The sequence below is a fragment of the Phaethon lepturus genome, unplaced genomic scaffold (assembly GCF_000687285.1).
Source record: "Phaethon lepturus isolate BGI_N335 unplaced genomic scaffold, ASM68728v1 Scaffold47728, whole genome shotgun sequence".
NCBI classification, from domain to species: Eukaryota; Metazoa; Chordata; class Aves; order Phaethontiformes; family Phaethontidae; genus Phaethon; species Phaethon lepturus.
The window spans coordinates 4,724-16,638 of record NW_010560677.1 but is presented as its reverse complement, the minus strand read 5'-3'; the positions used below and the strand labels follow the sequence as shown (position 1 = coordinate 16,638).

Here is an 11,915-nt window from a genome sequence, read left to right as displayed (position 1 = left end):
AGGAGGCTTGAAAACAGGTTTTATAGGTCAGCTGAATACTGTGTAATGCCACTTCAGCAATATATTTCTTTGATGGGCCAACTGCATACAATCAGACTCTATTTGGCCATGGGGAAAGCGAGTCTTGCCGAATAATAGTTTCTTTTGGCCACATTGTTAAGGCAAAAGCTGTTATATTTTTATCTGGAGTGTCTTTTTTATTTAACATACTGAGCTGGATGCATTATAGGCAGAACATATTTTCTTCATCTGTATCTCTACTGTCTTTGAACCAGATGCTTTGCTTGTTTTGCCGTTGCCAGAAGTGGGCTAAATAGTGCTGCAAACTGGAAATCTCAGTTTCTCCAGTTAGCCTGGGGCTAAATAATGTCCTATTCTTTTTCCCCACTCTGAGGACCGCATTATCTCTAAGGCTTTCTCTAAGTGGGAGCAGTCAGGCGTCTCTTTCAGTAGGTTTGTTGCCTCTTTTCGTTCCATTCATTGCTGATTTGAAGAGGGGCATCTTTCTTCCACAAAGCTGTTGCAGTCTGGCACATTGGGGCAGTCAGCAGTATGGGAACTACTTACCTTGGCCTTGGGCAACCTCTTTCTCTTGGACCTGGATTACCTGATCCCTTTTTTTTTTACTGAGGAATCTTACTGAAATCAGAAGGAAAATGTACACCTTCCTCTCTTCTGGTTCATGCCCCCCGGCACCCATTGGTTTGGGTTTTTTTTTTTTTTTAGGAGAATCTCTGCACTGATGTGGGAGGTACGATACATTGAACATAATGCCAGGACTTTCAACGAGCCAGACAGTCCTATAGTCAAAGCAGCCAAAATTGTAACAGATGTCTTACTTCGCTTCATTGGGTAGGCATGTTTTTTACTTTATGGATCTGACATCTTGAGTTTCTGAGATATTTGATTTCGTATTTTGGCTTTTGTTATTGTCCTGCAGGGATCAGAGTTGTACTGATATATTAGAAATATATAACAAGGTGAAAGCAGAAGACCTAAGCAGTACTGATGAAGAGGAGGAGGTAAGACCATTAGGTCTGATTGTCAGAACTTCTTGCCTTTTTAAATTCAGCACCTGGAAGATTTTTGTTGAGTTTTTATTTTATAAGTGGTTGCACTGAGTTTTTGAGATGAGCCTGTTTATGTCATTTGAGTTGCTCACCTGGGGCAATAACCTCCCTTAAGTAAGAAAAATCATTCTTGGAACTGCCTATCTTTAATCTTCTCTCAGTACATGACGTTTTGTTGTGTGAGGAAGTATTAGTAAGTAAGAGGAATATGAACTGGGGCTATTATTCAGTCTGCCAAACCAGGACAACAGCTCTCCCATTGTCAACGAGGCAGCAGAGCTGGTTTTCTTATGTAATTCTGTGTCATTTCCCGTCAGTTGTACTGTGGAGTGAAATGACAGGTAGAAACCAGGTTAGATATCACTTCCTTTGATTTTTTCTCTCTCCTTACACTTTCTTCCCTTAAATGCAGTTTGTAAACATTTTGAAATGTGCTGCAGTTTCTGTTGCAAAGAAGGGACCTGTTATAACCTAAGTCACATGGTTTTGTTTTACTTTTTCAGTGTTGCTTTCCAATACATGAGCTAGTATAAGATTTAGTTAGGAGGTTTCTTCCCTCCTCCCTTCCCCCAAGACATACTCCATTGTTGCAGTTTTGAAACATGTTAAACCTGATGCTGCTTGAACACCTATATGCTTATGGCTGGTGCTGTTGTCTTGGATTTGCATTGAAACTTAAAGTCTGTACTACAATGTAATAATTTAATTACTTTTATAAAACTGAAAATATAATAATGGCATCTATTTTCACGGAATATTAAAGGAGTATTTTGAAGAAAATGAGGCATTTCTATGACTTAAATAGCAAACCCTCCTTTCCCAACTCAACCTTCTTGTGCCAGTTGCGACTCTCATTTGTTCCATGTCAAGCAGTGATCAGAAGTGTCCAGAATTGCTACTGTGTCACCTTCCTTTCTCTCTAGCCTTTCAACGAGCATGTCTTGGTTTATAATAAGTTTTAAAATAAGAGAGAAATTACTTTCAGATTTTTTGTAGGAGCTTTCAAGCAATCACTTTTCCTCTTTATTTTTAAATAGTGGTTGAAAGCTGTGTACAAAGGAGTTTTTGTTGTAATTTCTAAATCCAGATTTTGAAAAGAGTATTACATACACTTCATGTAAGTAAGGTACTACATGAAACCTGAATAAACTCAGTACAGCTGCTCAGGGCATGATATTTTAGGCAGGGGAATACAGGTCTGCAAGACTGGGACTTAGCTGCATCTTAAGGTCTGAGAGTAAGCCATTCATATTTCTCACATGTTTGTTTATAATTTCTATGGAAGCAAACTTGGAAAAGAGATGAAACAACTTATCCACCTACTTTTTTTTTAAGGTATGCAAGCTCTAGTTTGAGACTAGTTTCTTGAACCATTCATTGCATTTGAGTAGTTTAAAATTGTGGTTGCTGTTGGCTGTTTGGTTTTAAATCCTTTTTTCGTTGCTGAGGACGCATACAAGCATGCGTGTGTGTAATCATTACCTTTGCCTTTAGGTGGCAGAAGTAGATGTAGATTCAGATGCTCCAGGAACTTCCTCTGGAAAAAGACGAGTGAGTAAACATTTCTGCTTGCTCTAGTTCCTGAAGGGAGACAGACCAGGTACTGAAACAGCCGTTTAGATCTGGAATGGTTTAAATTTATCATAGCTTTATAACTATCAGAGCAAATTCTACAGTCTGTAGAATAGTGTGAATTCAGTTGCATGTCTAGATAAGTGTTGGCAGACTAGGGAAGTTATTGTGCAGGAAATTTACTTAATTGCTGAAGAATTTTTTATTATTATTATTATTTGATTTGAAAAATACCTAGAGAAGATTCATTTTCAGTCAAATTTGGGTGAAAGCTGACAAAAATAGCAAGGCTGGATCTGACATACTGCATACCCCTCATGGGTTCGAGTGCTTACATATTACCAGAAAAGGCGTATTTCTGCAATTCACGTACTGCGTATTGTTGTGCCATCAGCTATGCTTTAATCTTACTGCAGTACTGTTTTTAATTGTGGCAGTCTGCTTTGAATCATAAGCAAATTGGCAAATTAATATGAACTTAAAGTGAAAAATCCGAATATTCTGAAAACTGATGAAACACATCTGTTTCCCTGCAGGTAAGACGACGAATAAAAAGACAGCCCATGAAAGCAAGTCCTGATGCTTGGAAAGAGCAATGCAAGCAGTTGTTAAACCTGATTTATGAAAGAGAGGACTCAGAGCCTTTCAGACAGCCAGTTGATCTCTTCTCCTATCCTGTAAGTACAACTTGCATGTCCAAAATTTAAAAAAGCCTGTTATTCATCCTTTGGCAAAACATCTGTGCTGGGCATGTTTCTAACGTCTCCTTTTCTGAGCTGGAACACACCGTGTTCTGTGCACTGACGTTTTCAGAGAATTATCTGCAGTTACTCTCAAGAATGAATAATTACGTGAGAGCCACTGTTGTGGATGAACACTTAGGTGTTTTTATTGCTGGTTTTTTGTTTGTTTGTTTTTTATTTGCTATTTGACAGCCTTTATTATTTTCTTGTATATTCTTACAGGATTATCGAGATATTGTAGACACTCCTATGGACTTCAGCACTGTGAAAGAAACCTTGGAAGCAGGAAACTACACTAGTCCCTTGGAATTCTACAAAGATATTCGTTTAATATTCTGCAACTCTAAAGCTTACACTCCTAATAAAAAGTCTCGAGTAAGTAATAAATTTTAATGCCCTCTTTACAAAGACCCTGGCCCTACATGAATACAGTGCATGAAATAAGGTCTGTATCTGGAGAGCAAAACACTGCATTGTGAAACAAAAATAAGTAGTATATGTCAATTTGGGGACCTAGGGTTATTAATTTGTTTTATTCTACTTACGCAGTTCACTTCTGAATTTCATTTTCATCTGAACTTTCTGAACTTAAAGCTTTTGAGAAATTGTATGGTTACTGCTGGATCTATTTCTTCGAATATTTGTAGCAGAAAACTGATCACCAGTTGCTTTTATTTTTTCAATATTTTATTCCTGGAAACAAGGCTATCCGCTTGATTACTGCATATATATAGTAGGATCTTTTTTAAGCTACTGTTAATTTTGTGTTCAAAAAGCATATAGATGTGGCACTTTGGCACATGATTTAGTGGGCATGGTGGTGTCAAGTTGGCGGTTGGACTTGATCTTAAAGGTCTTTTCCAACCTTAATGATTCTATGATTCTGTTCTATGATTCCAATGCAAGTATTATGCAATATTTCTACTACTAAAGGAGATGAGAGCATTATGATACTTAATTTTTTTCAAGTTTGCTTACTATGCTTGGCAAGACTTTTGCACAGTGTTGCCTGTGTTTCTCCGGTGCTAATCTTGCTTTTTTTGCATGCAGGAATAGGAATCTACTTAGGCAGAAAAAATGTATTGGACTGGAGCCCTAAACAGGATATGGCAAGAGGGAAAGGCGAGATCAAAAACGTTAGAATATAGATATTTTTATATGAGCTAGGTAAAGTGACTACTAAGTGTATGACTGATCACGTGAACATAGCTATGTTTGATATGTGTTCCTGTGCAGTGTATTGCCTGTCAGCCTTTCCGAAGCTGCTAAATGATGAAACGATTCTAAAATTTTACAGTGTTTTAATAATATATTGTTTATGCTCACAAAATCACAAGTTGGCAGGAGGACACAGATGCAGTTTTTACCACTGGTGATGTAGAATAGGATTTCAGTGGTTGATGTCTTCATAATATCAAAATAGAAGAAATTTTGACTGTGTTTCTAGACAATAAAGAGAATTGGGTTTGTAATGACCTTATTATTATAAGGAAAAGCTGCACATTAAATAAGATGCTTAAGTTGTGACGAAACACATCATTTAGCATAGTTAAGAGTGCTGGTTACAACGTTGCCTAATATTTCCATGTAGAAACAGGAGCACTTATAAACTATTAAGAAATGTGTACCATTTGGGGCTAGACTGAGCTACTGTTACTTAAAGCACAATAATACATAGAATTTAATATTTCTGTAAAATTTTCATGCGGCGCCTAACATGGTGTGACACAACATTTTATTATGCTAGGCACTCTCAAGCCGGATGAAGAGCAGAATGTGTTGCAAAGAGCTTTCAGTGGACATGTAAACGGTGCCGGGTGGGAGGAAGCAGGAGATTGTGCGACCTTACCCGTCGCTTAAGGATAGTAGTCTTAGCTCATCAGTGGAGTAACTACTACTGTGTTTTGTGTAAGCAGGACGATGAGAGTAAGCTTGAAGTAGGATGATGCTGTGGGAGAGGGGAATTCCAGCCGCGTGTTAGCGGGTGTGAGAGAAAGCACAAAGTTGCCGTCGCTGAAGGTAGCTGGAACTCCTGGAGTTGAGTAAGGGCTGAAAGGTGGGCTGCGGGTAAGCTCTGAAGATAAAGACCAGTAACTTTTTCTTTAATAGAAAGGAAATCAGTAGAGTATTGCAAGAAGACAGGTGATTTGAGGGTGTTTTATGTGTGCTTGACATCAGAGTAAACTTGGTGAGTTATTTACTGCTCCACACTCCCTGGGAACTTGCCTCTATTAATAACTGAGCAGCTTGTGAGTCAAATCCCAAGTACTTTATTAGAGTGGCCCATCAATATCCATTTGCTTAAATGCTGTGAAATGCCTCAGTGAGATGATTCTTGCAGAAGGGCTGGGGCAGACAACTGGGCCTTCTGCCGCTGCAGGTTCCTCTACAGCCAAATGTGTGCCAATATCCTGGGGTTTTCTAGCCCATTTTACCATCTTTGCAACAGCATCCTGAATGGAGGCAAGAAGGGCAGAGTGCTACATACCAGAGCTGCAGAAAGAGACATTGCTAAAACGTAAGGGTCTGCGCAAAAATTAAGTTATATGAATGTAAAGAAAACTCTATATCAAAGAGATTTTATATTCAGACACGCTGCAGAAAATGGGAAGTGGTCTGAGTAGAAGATGATGATATCATCTTGATGGTGTTTACACAATTTTCACAAGAGGGGATGCAGCAGAAGGGTATGGGTATGAGGAAGGAATCAAGAACTTTGTTTTATTTATGCTGAGTTTGAACTATTAGTTTGTCATAACTCAGACACATCCAAGGTGAAATCTTGAACAGAGGTGAATACAGTCTGAAATATGAAGAAACAGCCATGAGTGAATTTGTGGATGAGGCTACACAGAGGCAGGGCCTCGAAAAAGGACAGGAAAGTCATTTAAGGATTTTGACATCTGGTTACAGAAAATAGGAATGAGGACATTTTAGTTGTCTTCTGTATGCAGCTCTGTGGGGGTGGTGTAAGGACTTGCCACTAGGGAATTAAAGCAAAAAACAAAGGTGAGAGGGCAGCAAAGTTCAATTGTTTTCCCTTGGTACATCAGGTTAGCTTATGGGGTGCTTCCATGCTTTATGGAGATTAAAAAAGGAGGCTATATTTCAGTAATCTAGATATCCATTTTCCTTTAACTCTATAAATATTTTGTGCTGTAAGTAATTAAAACCTTTTATGAAAACACTTTCTGTTGCTGGAATACCATTGTACCATGGAAGGAAATTATCTGTAGAGAACCTTGTAGTTGAATGTCACCATGAATTTTTCTTTTGTGCTACAAAGTTGGGGCATCTTTATGATTTTTTTTTTTCTTTTTTTTCTGATCTTCTAGTTATTCAACTTCTAATAAGTATGACAATGCTTTCTCACTCCAGATTTACAGCATGACACTTCGACTATCTGCCTTATTTGAAAATCATATGAAAAATATAATTTCTGAGTATAAGTCTGCAATGCAATGTCAGAAGAGGAAAAGGCCACGGTACCGAAAACGGCTAAGGAGCAGTAGCAGTTCACCGTCAACTAGCAGAGCATCTAGGTAATGTAATGATAGTGAGGCTTGCTGTCAGTGTCCTTTGAGATGAAAGTGGTAGACATGCCTTCCTGAATAAGTAGTCAGTAACAGTATTGCTCATTTCCTGATGTCATTGCTCTTTTGGGTGATAAAATCATGAGCTCAATTTGTAGTTTATGCATAATTCTGGTAAATGAATAATATAATAGAAATATATAATACTTCTATATAATTAGAAGTATTCCCTCTGGAGAAAATGGAAGAGCAAGTTTGTTTTTGCCTTCGTTTGATAACTGTTGAAAAAAGAGTTGTATAACACTTTTTTGACTTCTGTGTGATACATTAGCTAAGTAAACTGAGTATTTGTTTTAAAAGGTGAGATAAAATCTTGTTCTTGCAGACTTACATGCCTTTCCCAAACAGAATGATATTGTCACTATTTTTAGTATTTCTACACCTGTGCAAGCATTGGGAAGAGATCATTTGTGTTACGCATTTGCTGCAAAAACCAAAACACTTTGCATAGGAAATTAGTTTTGTGTTTGAGTCTCTTGGCACTAACAGTTTTATCTCTTCGGGATATTTTGTGTTTTCAGCCCAAAAGGGAAACAGAAGCAAATGAAGATTCAACCTAAACCCAACCAGAATACCTCACTGCCTTTGACTAGGACTAGTTCTTCAGTTTCATCTCATGGTGAGGAGAAATTTTCTAAAATGCATCCTTTCTCTTGCAGCAAATTGTATGTGCAGAACGATGAAAAAGCTGAAGGATATTTAATGTTCGGTTTAAATCGTATCTTTGTGAGACGCATGCAAAACCTACCTGTTGAAAAAGCAAGTAGCAAAGTCACGTTGTCTATAGACTGTGTTAGCTGACCTTGGCCCTCCTGCCATTATTGGTAAAGGTCAGAGAATAGGGAACCTGGGACTGTCCTTGGTAACAATTAATCTGGTGACAAGAGCCTGGATTTCTTGTATATGGGCTTTTCTCATACAGTGATTACAAATACATTAAGCTTACTTTGGATTACATCCTGGAAGAATCTATCTATTCATGACTGCAGAAGCAGCTTGGTGAGATTAACCTCCTAACTTGGGCTGTTAACTCAGGTGATACAAAACTTCCCCAAAATGCCTTGCATTACAACTCTATGAACAGAGGATAAAAGTTACTCTGTCACATTAGCGGTGTCCTGTCTAAAGTTTCAGATACAGCAGAAGAACCTCTGGGTTCAGCCACTGGTGAAGAGATGGAAGGCCAGCCATCTTCCTCAGGCTCAAATGCACAGAACCGAAGTGGAAATACCATTGATCCAGGGAAAAGTAGACCAATCAGGAGTAAAACTACACCAGTGAAACAAGGTGAGAAATAATAAGTATTCTGTTCTTTGAATGACTGGTTGCACTGGAAAGGAAAGATGTTGCTTCTTTCTAATGCTTATGATATTGTTGCCTGAGTCTGGCATTACACTATATCCCCAAACCATACTAAAAAAGTGAATTTACCTTACTTTTCACAGCTCTATGGTCTCTTGTCCGAAGTGTGGCATGCACATGATGCCACATGTGCTTCAGTGAAGTCCTTTATAATCTCTCCAGATGGAAAAGCTTGATTGCTCTTAAACTTCTTGAGAATTACAGTTCCTTCAGGAGTTATAAAAAAGCAAACCAAACCAAAAGAATCCCCACCCCAAAAGATTGTCTTTTTCTTAATTAAGTTGAAACCAGAAATGAAAACAAATTACAAATTTTTAAATATTTTTGTCATAGTCAAAGCTAAGTGGTTGTGATTAGAAGTGGAAACACTCTGTTCAAAAGCTTTGCTATTTTCTCTCTGGGACATGTTAATCAGACTTTCCACTGAGGTAGGCATCAAATGAACATTGGCTGAAACCCTGAAGCTTTTGTCAAGTCCTTACTCCTGTGCTGTAGCAGTGTTGCAGGTGAGCTTTTCGTATCCCGTGTTAAATCTAATTTAAATTTCATTGTCAGATTGGTAACTGAAAACATGCGGTATTTTGGGTCACAAGCCATCAAAATACTTCACTATAGTTTTAAGTTAAGGTGTTCAGTCCTAGTGAGCACATTATTTTAATGTGTATTTTTAGGTTTGGAATGGATTTTGAAGGTTTTTCTGCCTTGACGCCCTCGGTAGGATTCATCTGACTGAACGGTAGATGTTTGTGTTTAACCTGGTCCCTCTGGGCTCCTCTTATTGACTGGATCTTCGCTGAACTAAGAAGTCAAGACAATTTGCAGTTCTTGCTTCCCGCTAAGATGAACTGTGCTTGCTTTGTCTGATAAATTTCCCCTTAGAGCAGTGTTTGTCTCCACAGCATATGAATGTCGTCTGTGGCGAGTAGCTCAGAGCTGGATCGTCCCCAGAGCACACCTCAAAGGCAGCTGAGGCGAATCCGACCTTTTGTATCCTGTTTGGCTCAGGCGTGATGATGATAACCGATAGGGTTATTTTGTGTTTGCTTAGATCACTCTCCTGATGGACCACTTACAAATGGTGATGGCAGAGAACCTCGGACGGGAATCAAGAGGAAGTTACTAAGTGCATCAGAAGACGAGCATCTGGAGGAGGTGGAGGAAGAGGAAAAGAAAAAGAGAGAATTAAAGGAAAAATCTGGTTTGTCTTCATCAGAAAGTGGGGAATCGGGATCCAGTTCAAGTTCTGAAAGCAGAAGTGGCTCTGATTCAGACTCTGAATCAACGTCTAGAACAGATCAGGATTACATTGATGGAGACCATGACTACAGCAAAGTTGTGCAATCCAAAAAACCCAAAAGAAAAATCAAAAGAAGAATCACCGGTGGGAAACGGAATTGGCAGGGCAGAGGGACAGGGAGGAGAGGTAGATGGGGGAGGTGGGGGAGATGGAGTAGAGGGGGAAGAGGTGGTAGAGGTGGAAGAGGCTGTGGCAGAGGAAGAGGTGGCGGCAGGGGAGGAAGAAGAGGCCGAGGAGGCAGAGGAGCCTCACGAGGAGCCACCAGAGCAAAACGTGCCCGAATTACAGACGATGAATTTGAAAACCTGTTTGGAGGACAATTTGGTGAAAACGTGTTTGGAGGGCGATTCAGTAGACCGCCTCGAATCAAAACAAGGAACGAGGGCAGGAGAACTGTCTTGTACAACGACGATTCTGATAATGACAATTTTGTGCACACCGAGGATCCTTTGAACCTTGGTACTTCCAGGTCAGGCAGGGTGCGGAAAATGACAGAAAAAGCCAGGGTCAGCCATCTCATGGGATGGAATTATTGACAGATGAAAAACTTTGGAACAATTTTAAAAGAACTTCAATGGCCTTCTACTGCAGGGATTTTACCAGAAAATCTACCAAGCAAGTTGTGCGGGGACTCCACTCACGTTTCACAGTGGTGCTTTTCCATTACGTCCGTTTGCGTTTGTTTTAAAACTTCAGATCGCCACACTTCATTGGTCAAAACAAGCCTTATTCATTAGGCCTTAAATTACAGAAATTCTTCCCCACACACTACGAGTTCATCACATTAAAGAGGCTTCCAGCTTCTCAATAAGAACATGACATTTTGAGTCACGATTATGACTTCCCTCCCTTGTTTTGTTTTTGTATTATAGAAATAGCACCTTCTTACAGAGTTTTTATGTGGTTTCTGCCATAAATCCTTATACACAGTAATAATTATAACTTTTGCACAATACACCAATCCTAAAGGCAGCTATAAAATGTTTACAGTTTCTATATTGTAAGAAGGATCTGGATTATTTTAATCTTCCCAGGCCAAATGTTCATGAATTGTGCTGAACTGAAGTATGTCTATACTACAGTTACGGGGGTCCTGATGTGCTTTCTATCGGTTCTTTATTTGTGTAAAAAGTGACAAAGGGTTGGTGCCTTGTAAATATGTAGCAAACCTTTGATGTGGTGTGTCCTATGTGTGCATTAACTTTATTAAAAAGAGAATACTTGAGAAGTATGAATATCTAGACAAAAGGTGCCAAATGCAAAAGTTACGTGCATCTATTTTCACTTTGTCCTCTCATATTTTTATAGTATTAATAGAGATTGTGCAGCTAAGGGGTAACTTCAACATTTGAAAGGTTCCTCCTCTTCAAAGCATAGCGTGATTTTTAATAGTAGCTCAGCTACCTCTATTTACAACTACTGGAAACTTAAAAGAAAATAGATGCTATTACTCAGTACGTGTTGAAGAAGAGGGAAGAAGGAGCGTAGAGGGATGGAATTGCTCGCGAAGTTGTAGAGTAACTATATCTTCATTATGTTGACACAAGGAAAACAAATCTAATTAATTCTCAGAGTTTTCAGCAGCGTAATGTTTTCAGCAGATGGCGATTTGTTTGTCCAGACAGGCCGACTCTCTCCCAAACTGCTGCCACTTGCTCGGTGCAAATCTGTTAGGTTTAATTTGCCCCTTGAAGGTGATGAGGGAGCTGAACGGAGCTCTGGTACCTCCGGTGGCAGGCAGTACGGGTAAGCCCCTGTTCACATCCTCCAGACGGACGCGTGTAACTCAAGCTTCCAGAAGAGAATTCGTGTTGCACTGTACCCTTGTTATCCTGAAAAACGCTAACTTGAAAACAGAAATCACTTTGGTAGTAATAGTACAGTATGTGACGACATTTGTCGTCTCGCTCCTCGGTGAACAGGAAGAGGCGTTTGGCGCGGGCTGAGCTGGAGATGAGCAGCCTCTTGCATTGTAGGGTCTGGCTGGAATATATATGGGACTTCCATTTTCTCCCGTTGTCTAAACGAATCTGACCGTTCTAGCTTGGTTAAGAGAGCGAGTTAGATTACACAGAGAGAACAAATGAAAAAAGAGGCTAGAATGTTTTGGTGGAGTTTTTTGAGGGGGGGTTTTGTGTTTGTTTTTTTTTTTTTAAACTTTCATCCAATATCCTTAAGTTCTTCTGTGCACAGCTTGGTCAACAATTCTGGAAAACCTCAGGCAGCAAAGAGTGACCCATGTATATTCTCAGATGCAGAAGGGATTTAATTTTTTACT

General features: G+C 39.3%; 1 protein-coding gene across 1 annotated transcript; it reads left to right on the top strand.

Moving 5' to 3' along the window:
• Positions 1–6: 6 nt before the first annotated feature.
• LOC104625955 (bromodomain and WD repeat-containing protein 3-like) lies at positions 7–11,066 on the top strand (the record flags this gene model as incomplete). The annotated part of the gene is made up of 10 exons (XM_010293737.1): positions 7–26; positions 727–852; positions 941–1,022; positions 2,565–2,621; positions 3,179–3,319; positions 3,608–3,760; positions 6,764–6,927; positions 7,500–7,597; positions 8,107–8,265; positions 9,389–11,066. Coding segments are annotated over 10 exons (1,785 nt in total), but the record flags the coding sequence as incomplete, so codon positions are not given.
• Positions 11,067–11,915: the final 849 nt, after the last annotated feature.